General features: G+C 49.3%; 1 protein-coding gene across 5 annotated transcripts in view; it reads left to right on the top strand.

Moving 5' to 3' along the window:
• Positions 1-5,566: 5,566 nt before the first annotated feature.
• The window catches only part of PHC1 (polyhomeotic homolog 1), a 33,144-nt gene continuing 20,158 nt past the window's right edge, over positions 5,567-18,552 (top strand). For 3 of the 5 annotated variants that reach the window (XR_013232743.1, XM_077346266.1, XM_077346263.1), the window contains exons 1-3: positions 5,568-5,753; positions 15,418-15,576; positions 16,861-16,971. Coding sequence is in view for 4 of the 5 variants with exons in the window: in XM_077346266.1 (XP_077202381.1) it covers positions 15,463-15,576; positions 16,861-16,971 (225 nt within the window). In the remaining variant the exon portion in view is untranslated. Of the gene's footprint in view, positions 5,754-15,417; positions 15,577-16,860; positions 16,972-18,552 lie in introns of all 5 variants that reach the window. The other 2 variants (XM_077346265.1, XM_077346264.1) reach the window with 1 other exon arrangement.

Raw genomic sequence — 18,552 nt, 5'->3', positions numbered from 1 at the left:
CCCCGCTACTCACCTCTCTCCAGTCTGATGAAACACCATTAACAACAATGGTTAATTTCAACCTATTTGGAGAGCTAATTTAATTTCAACCCATTTGGAGAGCCAGTTTGGTGTAGGGGTTAGGAGTGTGGACTTCTAAGCTGGCATGCCGGGTTTGATTCTGCGCTCCCCCACATGCAACCAGCTGAGTGACCTTGGGTTCACTATGGTGCTGATAAAAGTGTTCTGATCGAACAGTGATATCAGGGCTCTCTCAGCCTCACCCACCTCACAGGATGCCTGTTGTGGGGAGAGGAAAGGGAAGGTGACTGTAAGTCACTTTGAGACTCCTTTGGGTAGAAAAAAGCAGCATATAAGAACTCCTTCTTCTTCTTCTTCTTCCTCTTCTTCTTCTTCCTCTTCTTCTTCTTCTACTTCTACTTTTCTTCTTCTTCTTCTTCTTCTTCTTCTTCTTCAGGGGGTTGGACTAGATGGCCTGTATGGCCCCTTCCAACTCTATGATTCTATGATTCTTCTCTCCTATAACGATGCATGTGATTTTTCCTACCTAAATGCAGAACTTTTCATTAATCACTATTGAAAAGAGATAAGGTTAGTCTGACATAACTTGTTCTTGAGAAAGCCATACTCCCTCTTAGTGAGGACCAACTGTTTCATGATATGTTCTAAAATTAGATATAGATTTAAGGTTGGTCTGACATTACTTGTTTCAAAACCCATGCTGAGTCTTAGAAATCACAGCTCTCAGTTCCAGCTGCTCAAGGACCAATTTGTTCCAAAATGTTGCCAGCTACAGATGTCAAGCTGATGCATCGATAGTTACCCAGATCCTCCTTTTTCCCTTTCTTGAAGATGGGGGCAACATGTGCCCGCATCTAATCGTCTGGCACCTCACTTGTTCTCCAGGAAGTGTCAAAAATAATGGACAGAGATTCAGAGATGACATCCGCAAGTCCTTTTAGTGCTCTTGGATGCAGTTCATCTGGCCCAGAGGATTTGGTTTCATTTAAACCAACTAGATGTTTATAGACTACCCCTACAGTGGTCCTAGGCCACAACTTCCCTCCATCATCACGTGAAATTATTTTGCCACATTGAGTGTGATTTCCCTCGCAAGAGAAGACTGAGAAGAAGTAGGAATTGAGCAGTTCAGCTCTCTCTTCATCACCTGCTACAATGTCACTTTCTTGTCCCCACAATGTCCTCTTTCTTATTTTGAATAAGACTGAGGAAGAGTGCTTGCACTCAAAAGCTCATGCCTTGAATCAATCTTTGTTGGTCTTAAAGGTGCCTCATTGGACTCTGATTTTGTTTTGTTGTGCTGCTTCAGACCAACATGCCTACCTACTTGAATCATTCCAGCAATTCAGTTTACTAAGAGCAGAGACTCTTTGAGGAGTTTTATATTTCTGAATCTGATTCTGGATAAACTCTCTAAAACAGCTTTTTCAACTTTTTGACAATGGAGGAACCCCTGAAATATTTTTCAGACTTCGAGGAACCTTAGAAGTGGTGCTAGGCCCTTTCAGAGAAGTGGGTGTGGAAGTAAGATGTGGGAGCCAATAATAATAACAACAAGAACAACAACAACAATTAGATTTATTGACTGCTCCTCCATGGCAATAGGCTCAGGGTGGTTGACATCACTAAAAACACTTTTAAAAGTACCTGACAGAGCGGTTTCTCAGTGGAACAGGGTTCCTTGGGAGGTGGTGGGTTCTCCATCTTTAGACATTTCTAAGCAGAGGCTGGAGAGCCATCTGATGGCTGATTCTGTGAAGGCTCAAGGGGGTGGCAGGTTACAATGGATGAGCAACAGGGATGTGAGTGTCCTGCATATGGGTTGGACTAGATGACCCAGGAGGTCCCTTCCAGCTCTATGATTCTGTGATTCTATATACAAAGGACAGTTTAAAATGTTAAACTAAGACCCTTATTGAGTGCTCCAGTTTTGCCCGCATGGGTCAAAGAAATTCTGGAATAGATCTTATATCCAGGTTCCAGATAGAGTGGGAGGGGGAGTAGGTTGGGAGGGTTGGCTTTCTAACGATAATACAATCATAGAATCACAGAATAATAGAGTTGGAAGGGACCTCATAGGTCATCTAGTCCAACCCCCTGCACTATGCAGGACACTCACAACCCTATTGCTGACAGTGTAACCTGCCACCCCCTTGAACCTTCACAGAATCAGCCTCTCCATCAGATGGCTCTCCAGCCTCTGCTTAAAAACCTCCAAAGATGGAGACACCACCACCTCCCGAGGAAGCCTGTTTCACTGAGAAACTGCTCTAACAGTCAGGATCTTCTTCCGGATGTTTAGATGGAATTTCTTTTGAATTAATTTCATCCCATTCATTCTGGTCTGTCCCTCTGGGGCAAGAGAGAACAACTCTGCTCCATCCTCCATACGGCACCCTTTTAAATACTTGAAGGAAATGATGTTGTGCTTGTGTTGGTTTCAGTCATATGCCTGGTGGAAGAGTGCTGTTTTGCAGGCCCTTTGGAACTTTATCAGCTCTGATAGCATTCAGATCTCTGCTGGGAACTCCATTCTACAAGGCTGGCGCAATGGCCGAAAAGGGCCTGGTTCTGGTCGAGATCAATTGCATTTTTGGACCTGGGGATTACCAGCAGGTTGGACTCTGTGGAGCGCACTCCTCCTCAGGGGACATACTTGGAGAGGCAGTCCATCAGGTTCATGAGTTAGGATGAGACTAGAAATAAAGCCCATTTTAGGCAGGCATAAAATGGGCGCTAGGGCCGCGGTGGCCAGGGAAGCCCTCACAGGATGAAGGCTTCCCAGGGGCTGGGGCGCCACGGCTGTAAGGAAGGGGCGAGCAGGGGCGTTCTGTCAGCGGCAGGAACAGGCTGGCCGCTTCTGCCTGGGCTCAGAGCAGGCTCGTAGTGTCAGCGAAGGTGTGAGGCTTGAATCGTAGGCGGCAGAAGGCCGGCGGCGAGGTGGGGAGAGCGGCGTAGTTGCCGCGACACCTACCAGGCAGCAGCTCCAGGCAGGTGGGGTGAAGTGCGATCTTCGCGCGGCAGTGGGAACGGATGGCAAAGGGTGGCAGCGGGAACGGCCTGCAAAGGCCAGCGGCGCTGTTGGAGGTGCGGGCGGCAGTGGCAACAGCTGGCTAAGGGCGGCGGTAGGAGGCAAGCTCCGGGCGGCGAAGGGCAGCGCCGCTGGGGGAGCTGCGGGTGGGCAGCGAACAGGGGCGGGCAAGGGACGGGCAAGCTCCGGGCAGTAGTAGCGAGAGGCGGCGACGGCTCGGCACGGCTGTTTGTGGGAAGGCAGTTGGGGGGGGTGGGCGGAAAGGAACAGGGATGCCGCGGCGTCCCTGCTCCTTTCCCAACGGGGAGGAGAGGTCTGCAGGTGGACTCACCGGCTCAGAGGTCTAGTTAGACTGAGTGGCGAGTCCCCTGGCGGCTGAGGTGAGGCTGGGCCAAGCGGACGAGTGACACTCAGAAGGGCGAATCAGGAGCTGCTTCACGGCTCCTGATTCGCCCTTCCAAGTTTTTATCCCGGACAGTGCCCGCCCTAACTCCTCCCCACCACCCCTTAGTGCTTTATTTAATCCGCTCCGCAGGAGCGGTTAAAGATAATTTGCCTGCATGGATGCATTTTGACTTCCGGAACGATCTTGGAAAACTGAAGCATGTGTGTGCCAAAGAGAAAAATCTGGTGAAGATGATGCCTTCATTGATTGTGGACATTGCAAAAAAAAATTGCTAATTATTTCAAGGACAAATCTCTCTCTGATGTAGACTGGTTGTATGTATTATATAAGGTACTACCACTGTTATTCATACACCCCCTGTTTGGAAATCTTATCTTTGTTGTTGTACGTACATCAAATTTTATGCCAATAAAGGTTTTCTTAATCTGTCAAGTATTTATTTATTTATTTGGATTTCTATACCGCCCATTCCTTGCAGCTCTGGGCAGTTTACATTGAACATTGAAATAACTCTTACATGGAACATTACATAGTCTACAACATTCAGCAACCTTCAATAAAACATAACAGTTCAACAGTAATACAACATATAATAAAATTGGGAGGTCAATTTTTCGGTCATGGGAGAGTGTCTGGGGGGGGACCAGCAGGTGTTCTGAGTCGGCCGGCCTCAAGCGAATGCATGGTGGAAGAGCTCCCTCTTGCAAGCGCTGCAGAACTGTGGAAGGTCGGGTAGGGCTCTGATCTCCTCAGGGAGCTCGTTCCACCAGGTGGGGGCCAGGACCAAGAAGGCTCTGGCCCTTGTTGAGGTCCGACGTGCTTCTCTGGGGCTAGGGATCCGCAGCCAGTTGGAGGTGGTGGAGCATAGGACTCTTTTGAGGGTATAGGCAGGAAGGCGGTCTCTCAGATACACTGGGCCCAAATCGCGTATGGCCTTAAAGGTGATTACCAGAACCTTAAGCGTAATCTGGAATTCAACTGGGAGCCAGCCAAGTTGCTGGAGTACCGACCGGTACACACGCCCAGGACCGTGTAAGGTCTTAACGGCTGAAATCTATACCTTAAACTTGATCTAGAATTCAACTGGTAACCTTCTGAAGAGGAGGCCAAATATGCACTCTTTGTAGAGTCCTTATAAGGACCCGAGCAGCTGAATTCTGGACAAGCTGTAATTTCTGCATGAAAGTCAAGGGTAGGTTCACATAAAGCGAGTAGCAGAAGTGTAGTCAAGACACCAGCAAATACTCATTTTATAGTCTTGGGCACATCAGATTACCATCTCATTAAAACTTTGCTCTGCTAGCCTTGAGTGGTTAATTTGCTCTCCCAGATAGACCTCAGAAAGGAGTGGGTTGTGCTAGAGTTTGGGGAGGAAATCCCTAGGAGCTGGTTTCCCATTTGTTTCCAGGCACATTGCAAAGTACCAGGGTTTATTGGAATAAGTAAGATCTGTAGCGTGCATGACTGAAAAGCCTATGAAGCATATCCTGCAGGGGGCATCAAAGGAGATGTGTATTTAGCATAGTTAGAATATTTTTCGGATTGGCTCAATTTGAGACGTCCTGGTTCTTTGGCACATCTTCCCTCTTGGGAAAGCCTGGGGCTTTTCCGTTTAGAGCAGGGGTAGTCAAACTGCGGCCCTCCAGATGTCCATGGACTACAATTCCCAGGAGCCCCCTGCCAGCATTCGCTGGCAGGGGGCTCCTGGGAATTGTAGTCCATGGACATCTGGAGGGCCGCAGTTTGACTACCCCTGGTTTAGAGAGGCGATCTCTGTTGCCTGGGATAGGATGATGGGCTGCCATTCGGGGGATTCCGCAGGTCCCACCTGGAGATTGGCATCCCCAAACCTCAGTGGGGTTCAGCGCCGGAGTCCCCCCCTCCCAAGCAGCCCTGCCTGTAGTTCCGGGGGGGATCCCCAGGTCCTGCCTGGAGATTGGCACCCCGGGCTGCCTCAGTGCCTACCGCCCCGCCTTCAAGCTCTAACTAGGCCGCGGCGCCCGTCGCCATAGCAACAGCGAGCCTTCTCCGCCGGCCGGTCTGCGCGGGGGGGGGAGAGAGAGAGAGAGAGAGAATGCGCCGGTCACGTGCCCGGAAACGCCTCCCCCTGGCGCCCCGCCCCGGAAGTGGCGGGGCAGGGAGGGGAGGGTGGGCAGTCCCCCGGCCGGAGAAATTAAATCCGCGGCGGCAGGAAGGAGGCGGGGCCGCGCGGACGGAGAGCGGCGGAGGAAGGAAGGCGGGAGCGGCGGACCCCCAACCCCCCCCCCCGCGGGTCCCGGGCAGGCGCAGGCGCAGGTGAGCCAGCCTTCCCTCGGGGCGCCGGGGGCCCGCGCGGGGATGCCACCCTCCCGGGGCGGCCTGGGGAGCTCCGCGAGGCGCGGCTCGCCTCCCGCTGACGGGCCCGGGGTGGCTCCAGGGAGGCCCCGGCCTGGGGTTGGCAACCCTGGAGCCGGCTGGGGGTGGCGGGGCAGAGCGGCGCGGTTGGCTCCTCTCCAGGGAGCCCGCGGGGGGAGCGTGGGCCGGACGCAGTTCTCGCAGAGCTTCCACCGGTCTCCCAGGGCGGAAGGGGGGGCGATTGTCAGCCGCTTTGGGAGGGAAAGGCGGGATATTAAAACCCCCCATGATCTCTGGTTCTTGGAGGGATCACAATTGAGAGCCCGCGAGGTTTGGTGGCTGAAGAGCGACTGTCTCTTATCTGGGTTTGATTCCCCACTCCTCCACAGGCAGCCACCTGGGTGGTGACCTTGGGACAGGCACAGTAGCTCTCTACCTCACAAGGTGTCTGTTGTGGGGAAAGGTGCTTGTAAGCTACTTTGGGTAGTGAAAAGCTGGCTCTAAAACCAACGCTTTTTCTTGCCATTATCCCTCCTTGCTGATTGCGGGGGGGGGGGGGGAATCTGGCAACAGCACCTTCTCTCCAGTTGGGGGGTCATCTGTGGGGAGTGGGATAGTAATTTGCATATTTGGGTGCCCATGTGTGTATTTTGAGCATGCCAGAAGGAAATCTTGCCTAGGTACTGTGGGTGTAAAATTCTGAGGGATCAGGCTTAGGAAGTGGGCTGGGCTTCGGGATGCTGCTGGTCCAATCCAAGAGTGTTCGGATGTATCAACCACCTGGCGACTGCGGATAAAGTATACTTTCTACATAAGAGCTGAGGAATCGGTTTCACCTGGGACAGTATGGCTATGAATAAAAATGCGACCCGGGGAATGTTCCTGGTTCCAGTTTGACAACTGAGTTCCAGATTGTGTGAAGTTCTGTGCGAATTGCACGAGGTTCCCTTCTGTTTGTTTCTGCAGACAGTGTGTTTCTGCAGACAGTGTGTGGGGCTGAGATAGCTGGAAGGGGACCTCCACGGTCATCTAGTCCAACCCCTTGCACTGTGCAGGAACTCACAATTATCTACCCATCCACAGTGACCCCAATTTCATTCTCACGTGATTCCCCCCCCCCCAAAAGAAATCCAGAATCCAGCCTGGCCTGGAGGAAATTCACCTGCCATACACAGTGGTGATCAGCAATTCCCTGAACAGAGCTCCGTCGGCCTTTGGTCTGAACTTTGTTTCCAGAAACTTTTAATTACCAGATGGATCCCGTTTTGTGTTGGTCTTTCTACAGTTTGTCCTCAACTAGTTATTAACTTTTTAAACACCAAGTTTTGTAAAGTGCATTTTCAGAAATCACAAAAAAGCCCCATCTTAATAGACGTGTCCGGGTCCTTGTTTAGTCCGGTAGGTTTGTTTGACGTGTTTTCATGAGCCAGGGTTGATCAAGAAGACTAACTGTCTGAGCCAGCCTCAGTCCCGAGGGCCACTGCGGTTTGGTCATGCCTAGTGGGGCACATTGGGGTTGCCCAAGTTTACCTTCAGTCACAAAGTGAAGAGCCTGGTGCTATGACGGCAGTGGAGCAACATTAAAAAAATATCTTCACAGCCAATCAGATACCCAGTAACCAATTAGAAGACTGCTGGGCATATGCCCCTTCTGGTGCTACTAATTTTTTTAACACATTTGGCGGGCACCTGTTCGGGATCACTGGATTATGGTGCGATCAAAAGGAATCTGGCCTGCTTCTGGTAGCGTTCCAAGGGAGGCCTCCATGCCCCTTTAACAGGCCAACACACTGGGGAGCAATCATGGCTGCTCCATCCTGATCACCCATGTGGCTTCACAGTTCAGATAACAGCGAAAAACACCCAGAGGAATCCCAGGGCCTCTGCCAGGTGTGGGTTGATGTCCTGGGGGGAAAGGAGAGGACACCCCCCCCCCACAGAGCAATATTTGCCAGGGCACCTAGACAGGAAGCCAACAGCACTGGAAGACACAACTGTACCTTTGCTGTCATCTCACTGGGAAGAAATGCTCAAGCAGGAAAAAAGTTACCCCTCCCACTTGCCACAGCATAACTCCCCATACCCTCCCTGTGCGGGTCCTCTGCTGAGAGGGAGCTGATACCTGCTCACCAAGCAGCTCTGAAGCAGTCTCAAGCCTTCAGTGAAGAGCCTTGGGAATGAAGTTTGGAAAGTGTGGTGGAGCCATCGCCATCCCAACACACCAAAGAGGGCTCCCAGACAGTGGCTTTCACCAGCTGAGTGAGGGAGTGGAGCCAGAGGAACTTCCTTGTATGTTTTGGGGCTGCTTCATGGGATTGTACATCCTGCCAGGCGGAAGGGATTGTGAGCGGCTGGTCAGCCCCGGCAATGGTTGAGTTGACTGGCAATTCACCTAGAAACATGGCTGTGTTTTTTGACCCCTTAGCTTGCCTGTGGGGTTACACCTGCACAACATTCCTCTGTGCAGAGTTAGTCTGCGAAAAAGACAAAGAGGGAAAGGTGGTTAAGCCCACCTGCAGTTCAGGAGAGAGGCACGTACTGGATGTTCTTGGTCTCGGGAGGATGTATCTGAATCCTTGGCTTTGTGCAACTCATTCCTTGCTTGGGTCCATTGCCTTTTCTAGAGGTCCCACCGCCAAAGTGCTGCAAGCCTGGCATGGATCTCCACGCCATACTCTCTGGTGGAGACAAGGATGTTCTGGAGAGCTGTGATTGGCTGCAGACCAAGTCAGAACCCCCCTCCCCCCCCCCCCCAGTTGCGCTGAAGCGGCGCTGGGAGCAGAGATGTGAAGTTTTTTTCCTGGGGAAAATTGAAACCATACTTTCCTACCAAACCTACTCTTGCTTTACTGATCGAGCATCATGGAATGCACCGCTGCTAGCTCAGCTCATAACATCATGCTCTTTGGAATGTTTGTGGAGTGAAAAAGTACAAGCGTCTTTGTTTAAGAAAAATTGTAGTACTTATGAAACAGATGCAAATTGTGGCACCCTCTGAGACCAAAGCTCGTGTGTGTGTGTGTGGTTTTTTTCCTGTTTGTCAGGCTGCAACATAAGCTGTCGGTGAAGTTCTGTAGCAAACTATCGGACAGGGGTTGTCAAACTGCGGCCCTCCAGATGTCCATGGACTACAATTCCCATGAGCCTCTGCCAGCGTTCACTGGCAGTGGCTCATGGGAATTGTAGTTCATGGACATCTGGAGTGCCGCAGTTTGACTACCTCTCCTATAGGAAGCACATTATTTGGACATTACCTGTACTTAGGACCGTTAGCATATTTGGATATTAAGTTAAACTTTATAACCGAGAAGACCATAAACTCTTGTCCTGTCATTAAATGCCTTATCCCATATTAGTTGTTGCCCAAACTATTTAATCAGATCAGAAGTGCGTTCTTGAAAATACTGCATTTGTCTGCAAGGATTCCCCAGAATGATAACTTAATGGTATAGATGGCCTTTATAATTTTTTTTGTGCAACGTATCTTGAAACAAAAGCTTCTCTTTTCGTCCATTCCCAAAGGCTCCTCCCTTCCCACCCCTTGGTGTGCCTTTTCAGTAATTCCCCAGATTTTTCCATTGGAAACACTGAAGAAGTCTTCGGACGTTTTCACACTTTACATTTTAAATGAGAAAAACTTGTTCTTAAAAAAAGGGTTTCATTCATTTGAAAAGAGAAAATATTCCATTTGTTCATCTCTTCCAGCTACTGTTCCCAGAATGTCCCCAGAAAATAAAACAAGTTAGCTGAAAATAAATACCCCCCCTTTTCCTCCCAAGTCTTCCTATCTTTTACTTTGGAGATATATTGGGTGTGGGTTATCACTGGTGCCTGTGGGGGATATCCTGTTACCAACTGACCGAGCAGTAATGTCAGGGCTCTCTCAGCCCCACCTCCCTCCCAGGGTGTCTGTTGTGGGGAGAGGGAGGGCGACTGTAAGCCACTGAGCCTCCTTCGGGGAGAGAAAAGCGGCATATAAGAACCAACTCTTCTTCTTCAGTCTCTGTTCCATGCCGTTCATCTGCTTCCTTTCTCTCCATAGTTCTTTTCCTTTGTACTGCTTCACACTGCCCCTGGGGTGACCTCATGAAAGCCCATGGCTTCCATTGCCCCTGATATGCTGGCGGCATCCACCGTGTCCTGGAACTTTGTCCCTCTGTGCAATTCCAAGCCACTAGTTGCTTGACTGACATATTTTCACGTGACCGTCTCAAAGTCTGCATGTCCAAGACCAGATTCCTGTCTCTTCCTGAATCACCTCCCAACAACCTTCTTCCGTGAAGAACAGGCAGGCAGCCTCAGCTTCCTCTTTGGATCGGTTCCTTCCTTTGCTTTGAGTTGACAGCTTTCCTGCCTCTTTCCTTATCGCATTGCCAGTGGACAGCCTTCCCTCTGTGAAACATTTTAGTGCACTGGGCCTGCCAGTGGCCACACACCCCTCTCTGTGGTTGCTTCTCACTCCTTCACCTCTGTTCAGCAGCCAAATGTGAAAACCGTTCCTTGGCCTCATGGTTCTGACCACAAGGTGCCTGTCCTTAAATCCAGGCCTAGAGTCAGCGCAAACTTCACCTTCCCGCGATACATCCCTACCTGTAACTCCCTCCAGAGGTCCCCTGCCCTCGACAACCTTGCCGTTCCTTCAGATCCCTTCCTGCAGTTCCTGGCACAACACCCAAGCACGTCTAGCGAAAAGGACGTCATGCCCTTCTCTTTGTTGGTCCTTTAGTGCAGGGGTAGTCAACCTGTGGAATTATAGTCCATGAACATATGGGGGACCACAGGTTGACTACCCTTGCTTTAGTGGTCTTCCTTTGCTCACATTTTATAATTTGTAAGCTCTTTAGGCCTCTCATAGGGTATAGGGTAAAGTGAAATGCATTATATGTTCCATAGTACTTAGTGTAGCCTTCCTCAACTTTTCTTACCACTGAGAAACCCCTGAAACATTCTTCAGGCTTTGAGAAACCCCAGAAGTGGTGTGCTCAATTGTGCAAAATACGGTCGGGAAGCAAAGCTGTAGACACGCCCCCCAGGCCCTCCCCTTCCCACGCCCTCCAGGCCCCTCAGTGGCCATTTTGGGAGGGGGGGCAGGTTGACATGACTATATATGGTCATATCATCTGATAAATGATTAGCAAATTTGGAATATGTATATGTATTGTATGTATATATATTAAATCCCACTCCTTTGGGAAAACTTTCCAGGATCGTCAAGAAAGTCCAGGGTTTCATGAAGCCCTTGTTGAGAAAGCCTGACTTAGCGTGAGGGAAGAGGGTTTTATTTGATCCCCCCCCCATAACTTTTTCCAGCTTATCCGGTGGAAATTTTGGGGAGCGCAGCAGGGAAAAGAAAATGCTACCAAGAGTTATATTTCTCTTTTGGAATCAGATAAATGCTTTAAAGACAGTAATTTATTTAATGAGTAGCATTTATATATATTTTTTTCTGATGTAAAGAACTGGATGTTTGGGGACACTGAAGAAAACGTTTAACAGAATAGTTTTTTCTCGTAAACGAAGTGAAAGTCTTAAGACGAGGTTTAAAAATATGCCACATAAAATAAGGTCTGAGGACTTTTGTGAGGGAGCACTGCAAAAAAACCTCCCATGAAATAGGTAATTGCTTCTGGCAATTAGTGAAATATGCAAAGGCAGATAAGTTGTAGAAGTTTTCAGCTCTCTAACTTGAGTATTGGAACATATTTGCTCTTTTACTTACTTACTTTAGTTCCCAAAGCATGCCAGTTTATACAGTATTATATTATAAATATATGCAAACTATGTTACAAAGCCTTTTATGTTGGTGGTACAATCAGGATAGACTTGATGGGAAAATAAATTTTGTATCTACTTCAGGTTCCCCCAAAGTGTCAGTTTTTCCCCCCTCGGACAAATACATACACGCACTTTGTCACTTTAAAATCTCCCGAACTTGTACATCCTTGTGCTTGCTGTGCAATTTATGGAGTGTTCCTGGATCGGCCACTTTCCAAATTGTCTCAAGGATGAAATGGAGGCAGGGCCACCATGTTTGTAGCCCTCAGAGGAAGAGCAGGATACATGCGTTCTCGAGTGAAAGGACCTGTAAGTGCAAGAAGAGCCTGTAGCTTTTGGTGTGATTAAATCTCCAGTGGAAATCCTGTAAGCGTGGCAACCAGCATCTGCCCACTGGTCGTTCATCCTGGGCTTCCCGTCACCCATCCATTGATGCTAAGCAAACAAACAGAATCCCGACCTCAGATAATGTAGACAGATATTCATACCAGTTATTTTAATGTAAGGCAAACTGGCGGTAAGTGCCACCCGCCTAAATTCAGACGCAGAATTTGCTTTCTGTGCATCGTCTGTGCCTCCTTCCAACAGCAGTCCGTCTGCCCGCAGGGTTGCCTTAATGTCACCTAGGAAGGCCTTGCCTCTGTGCCCTTCTCCTTTAAGTGCGCTGGAGAGCTGGAAACATCCTAGCTGCCTAAACATTTGACCTTGATACCTAAGAATGTGAACTATTTTTCCAGCCCCAGCACCAGGGCGCTCTTAAATATCACTGCCTCCTGATTCGTTTACATGCTTCCTTAGCTTGGTTTTTTAAAAAGAGTGGCGTGGTGCTCCCAATATGAATAATTAGAAAAATTAATGTTGCATTTGCATATGTTTGTTTTAATTGCAGGGATGTGATTGTTGAAGGTGCTTCTAGGTTGGCTTATTTTAAATATTTTTTTGTACAGTCTGCTGTAGAAAACAGCAGATTGGACCCATGAAGTGGCATTCTTTTCTTGCCCCACTGAAGAGGAGGTACTTGTCGGTGTTCAACCCAGACAGCAATAGCTTCTGCCCAGTTAGTTTGACACTTTACAAACTGTGGAGAGTTACCCCCTGGGAAGCCCATTAACTTCCATGGGCATGTTTTATTACTTACTGCTATTTAGTAAAAACATTAAACAATTGAAAGACAAGATTTTGAAATTTCAGAATAAAAATTCTACGGCAAGAACCTTTGGTGACAGCAAAAATAAGTACTTGATAATGATGAAGGCACGCATTAGTGTAAGAGGTCTCAGAAAGGAGCAAAACTTGATACACACCATCTCTGGTTCGAGGTTACGTTTGCCATCACTGGTCTGCCATCACCCTTCTACTCTCCATGTCACACCAACAGGTCAGTCCCTAGGCCAGGGATGGCTAATCTGTGGTTTTCCAGACGGTCCTGGACTAAAATTCCCATGAGTCCCTGGAGACTCTCAGAAACTTATACCAGCTTGAAACCTTCTTCAGGCTTTGAGAAACCCCAGAAGTGGTGCGATTGTGCAGAATAGGGTTGGGAAGCAGAGCTGTGGACACGCCCACCCAGGCTCTCTCCCCACCCCCATCATCGGCCATTTTTCGAGGGGAGGGGCAGGTTGGCATGACCATACACGGTTATATCACCTGATAATTGTTTAACAAAACTCCAGGGCCATCAAGAAAGCCTGCCTTATACCTTGAGAATCTTGTTGGCCTTTAAGGTATGATTGCACTTGGATCTAGGGAGTCAAATTCAAGCTATACAAAGATCTGGGTGTGGATGCCCGTATCCTTTAGAACAGGGATAGTCAAACTGCGGCCCTCCAGATGTCCATGGACTACAATTCCCAAGAGGCCCCCTGCCAGCATTCGCTGGCAGGGGGCTCTTGGGAATTGTAGTCCATGGACATCTATAGGGCCGCAGTTTGACTACCCCTGCTTTAGGAAGTATCTGGTGAAATGGCCCTTTTTAAAAGCATGACATGCTTGCTTTGGTTCAGAATCTGCAATATACAACCTTTGCAAAAGCCATAATGTCTAGAACTGTGCCATAGCATAGAACATGTGTTTTCATATTCAACATAGCTAGGTCATTGAAGAAGGTCTTTCAAATTCTCTAGAATTGAGCAGGGGTGGAAGCCCCCCCCCCCGGTGTTCTACATAATAGGCTCCTTGACGAAGCTGTTCTTGGAAGTCATGACTGTTGTGCGTATTTTTGCTCTTGAAGGGGGAAGAAGCAGTAAATAGCAAGTGCGGTCAAAAACCAGCTTGACTGAAGCTACACATTTCCAAGCCATGGTGGGAATTTCAACCCCCCCCCCCCTGGAAACACCTCCTCCCAGCAATTCAGGAAAAATGGAAATATGTGCATATTTACTTTCACTTAATCCCCAGACATATTTTACTGCTTTAACAACTTGCCCTGTATTATTTATATCTCAGCTGGCATATAAAATTGTCCTGTTTGACATATTTATGAGATTTAAAAGTATAAATGCCTTCATTTTCTACAAGCAGAACTGCAAGGATCTGCAGTGATTGAGAGAGCTGCAAACTGCTGTCACCTTCTACCTTGGCATACGTGTCTTCATTTGTGACATGTGCGAGGTAGAAAAAACAAAACTTTGAAATTAGAACATACATTTGATGGAATAGGTAGAATCACCTATTTAAATATCGAGCTTTATAATGTTGGAAACACCAATGGGTTAATAATGTATTGCCATAGAATCATGAAATTGGAAGGGGACTGCAGGGTCATCTAGTCCAACCCCCTGCAGAATGCAGGAAAGTCAGAACTACCTGCCCACCCACCCACAGTAACCCCAATTCCATGCCCAGAGGATTTTCTTCCCCCGGCCCCAAATGCCAGATACCCTGCCCAGCTGGCTTGGAGGAAATCGTCCTCCCATCCCCAAAGTGGGAATCGGCATTTCCCTGTGCTCGGAAGGGCCATGAGAGCCAAGCAGGGACACAGCCCTTCCTGCCCACCACCCACCACCTGCCTACGTTCACAGAATTGTGGTCCTACTACCTGATCCCTGCCTCATTTAGCACAGTGTGTGGATCTTTAGCTTTGTTTCAGCATGGTTTTGAGATTTCGGCCTTGTTTTTACAACCTCTGCAACCAAAACCCTATCGCTTTGTTGACCGGAGGTCCATTCGTGTTGATTGGGTTTGACATAATGCTGCATAATCCACTTTGAATCCCAGTGAGAAAAGTAGGCTGTAAATAATAAAATGTGATTATAAATAATGGTGGGTCGCCGTGTCTCTCTGAAGCCACAGGACAAAGTTTGGGTCTGTTGGTACCTTGAAGACCAACAAAGTCGAATTGTGGGCGCCAGCTTTGGTGTGGATGCCATGCAGCAGCCTTTCTCAACTCCTTTACCATTGCGAAGCCCTGAAAGATTCTTCAGGCTTTGAGAAATCCCAGAAGTGGCCCGATCATGCAGAATAGGGTTGGGAAACCAGCAGTGGACACGTCCACCCGGAGCTCCTCCCCTTCCCACCCCCTCCAGGCCCAGCATTGGCCATTTTTTCAGGGGAGGATATTGATATGAACTTATATGGTCATATCACCTAATTAATATTTAACGCACTTAAAAAACATATTAAAAATTAACTCCCACCCATTCAGGAAACCCTCCCAGGGTTGTTGAGAAAAGCCTGCCATGCGCCAGGTGCATGCGTGCCAAAGCTGATACCCAGAATCAAACTTTGTTGTTCTTAGAGGTGCCCCTGGAGTCAAAATGTGTTCAATGAATAAATAAGGTGACCTTGAATGTAGGGGGGGGGGGCAAGGGGGCCCTTTGCAGGAAAATAACCTCTGGTTTCCTTTCTCCAGGGCTCAGAACAAAAAGTCTAGGCTGTTTCTCCGAGACCTGCCGCCATGGAGACAGAAAGCGAGCAGAATTCAAACTCAGCCAGCGGAAGCTCTGGCTCCGGTGGAAGTGCCCGCCCTCAGATTTCCCAGATGACACTCTACGAACGGCAGGCAGTGCAGGTGAGAAGCCCCAGAGAAGGCGTTCTCTGAGCCAGGGCAGCCATCCTGCTCTGTCCAGCCTAGTGAAGATGTGCAGCTCACGTAGGGAGAGCTTGTGTGATTTGCCGGAGACTGGGGATCCCTGGGTTGAACCCCTGCTCTGCCATGGAAGGTTGCTGGGTGACCTGGGGCCAATTGTACGCACCCTCTGCCTTGCCAGTCTTATGGAGGACAGGAGAACGGTGGGGAAGCCACTTTTGAGTCTCCCACAGAGGCGGAAAATGGCTAATCTACAAAGTAAATAAATGACTTCATTCAAGCCCCTGCCAGAACATCTTTTCGTGCCAGGCTGGGCCTTGGGTTCAAGCTTGCCTCTCTTCTCGCCATGCAGGATAACGCTCGGGCACCTTCGTGTCATTCCTTCTCCTCCTGCTCCCCAGAGAAAAGATGGAAAGCCCCTTACTGCTCAGGTTATCCAGTTATTGGTGCTTGTACTCTGGCCAGTTCTTGCCCTGGGAGAGGATTAGGTTTTCTTCGGGGCCAGAGTCCCTGGCCACAGTGCTGCTCTCTTTTTTGCCCCCCCCCCCCGCAGCAGTTTGGCCAAGAACAGCCTGGAAAGTGGGCCTCTGTGCCTTGCTGGAGCCTCTGATCTGGGGAAGTGAGGGGTTGATCCTGAGGTCTCTGGGATGTGAGGTCTTTGTGATGAAGCCTGCCACTGGTTTCCCGGCCTTGTGGTTTAACTCAGGGAGCCCTCTTCTCTTCAGGAAGTGTCTGGGAAGCCCCCCAAGGTCTCTTAAGGGTCAGAACTAGGGGTGAGTGGGGCCTGCCATCTGGCAAACGAGAGGAGCAGCTGCCAGTTAAGAGGCTGCACCCCCAACTTAGCATGGGGAGGTAACATGAAATCAAGTTGTGGAGCATCCTGTGAAATTATTAGCTGATCCTACTTTGTAGTTACACACAAATACAACTCAGCGCTGTGCTCCTGGTGGTTATTTCATAGCAGATGGCATCCAGTAGTCTACAGCAGGGGTAGTCAACCTGTGGTCCTCCAGATGTTCATGGACTACAATTCTCATGAGCCCCTGCCAGGGGCTCATGGGAATTGGAGTCCATGAACATCTGGAGGACCACAGGTTGACTACCCCTGGTCTACAGTTCTACTTTCTTCCCCTGGGATTGGGGGCCCCCTTGGAGGACTCCTCTTCCCCTTAGGCTGGCATCGACGTCCCCTCATCTCCCCACCCCCGTGAGAACACGCGGCCGCCGGTTCTGTGCTCTGAGCAGTGTCTTTTCCGCTCTTGGCAGGCTCTTCAGGCCCTGCAGAGGCAGCCCAACGCAGCCCAGTATTTCCACCAGTTCATGCTCCAGCAACAGCTCAACAGCGCACAGCTTCACAGCCTGGCTGCCGTTCAGCAGGTGAGTTGGAGACGCCGAGGGGTGAGAATCACCTGGGACGGGTGACCTGGGGAGAGAGGTCTTTGGACAGCATTCGGGAGAGGAAAAGAAGGTTTTGCACGAGGCGGTCCCAGTTTAAGGGTCTTGGAGGGAACACCTGTCAAAGGTTGTGCTTTCGTGTGTTCAGATATGTTAAGAGAGGGGCTGTACTCGACGGCCGAGTGCCTGTTTTGCCTGCAGAAGGCCCTGCTAGGTTCACTCCTCGGCCCCTCCAGTTGAATGGTCCAGGAAGCTGATTTTAGTAAAGGCTTTCAAGGAGTCTTCTGGCAAAGGAGTGTTCTATCCTTGTATGGCTGACGCCTCTTCAAAAGAACAACTAAATGGGTAGCTTGGTGTGGGGAGAGGTTGTAATGCGAATTGAAACAATCAACATAATAATGGTAGAGAGTGTCAATTTCGGTATAATGAATGAGGCATTTGATTGTTCTTTACTATGCTCTTGTGATGTTAAAGGTAACTTGTTTTGAAATAAAATAATAGTCAAGCCTAGTCTGATTTTACTGCATGTAGCTATAGGCCATTATCACTATCATTAAACATTATAAAGTTGAAGTTGTGCGCAGACAACACATTCCCTACGTTATTGGCCCTCCCTGGTGGTGTGCCGCTGATAGGCTGAGAACACTCTGCCAGTGAGGGCCAGTCCTTTCCAATTGCATGCAGACAACTCCCTACCTACCTGATTGGCCCTCCCTGGTGGTGCGAAAATGCAGGTGTATGTGCTAGCACCCATTGTATTCCTGGGTGCGATGGACTTAGCCTCTAGTTACAATATAAAAAGACTAGATATTAAGCCCGCTGTACCCAAAATACAGCGGGCGCTAGCGGGGTGGGTGGATGGATGGGCAGAAGGAAGAGAGAAAGAAAGGGGCGCAGGGAGGCAGAGAGAGGCAGAGAGGAGAAAGAGAGAAATTGAGGAAGAAAGGAAAGGAAGGAGGAAATCAATGCTGGGAGGAAGGCAGGCAGGAAGGTCCCATGAAAGGGGACAGGGCAGGGGTGGGAGGAAGGGGGGAAGGTTCAATTGGGAGAGGGGCAAGTAGTGGGGGTTTAGAAGGCTGGGTGGGAAGGCGGCAGTGGTGAGTGACAATGGGGGAGAAGGGGTAGGAGGAAACCAGCCACAGTTGTGAGTGGGGATGGGGGGGGGCTTGGAAGATGGGGCTTTGAAAGGGGAGAAGGGGCACGGGGAAGGGACGGAATAGGGATTACTCCCCACCCCGGCTTACCTGATCCAGGAGTCCCGGGCTTCTTGAGTTGGTTTCTTTGGGAGCAGCAGCGTGTGTGGGTGGGTGGGTGGCAGGTTCCTCGGGGCTTCTGACAGCCCCCCCCCCCCGCCCATGCAGCTTGCTCCGGGCTTCTGCCCCGCCCCTTTCTCCTCCCACATTGCCCTTAGCCTCTTATTCCTACCGCTCCTGTGGAGTGGTTTACAGATTTAAAACATTTCCAATAAAATAGTAAAATAAAAGATTGAGCAACCCAGATTGCCATTACTAATCACCATAAGAACAATAAGCACATTCCTAGATTATATATATCTAACTACTA

Source organism: Paroedura picta, chromosome 7 (genome assembly GCF_049243985.1).
Source record: "Paroedura picta isolate Pp20150507F chromosome 7, Ppicta_v3.0, whole genome shotgun sequence".
Lineage (NCBI taxonomy): Eukaryota > Metazoa > Chordata > Lepidosauria > Squamata > Gekkonidae > Paroedura > Paroedura picta.
This window is presented reverse-complemented; position numbering and strand designations above follow the sequence as displayed.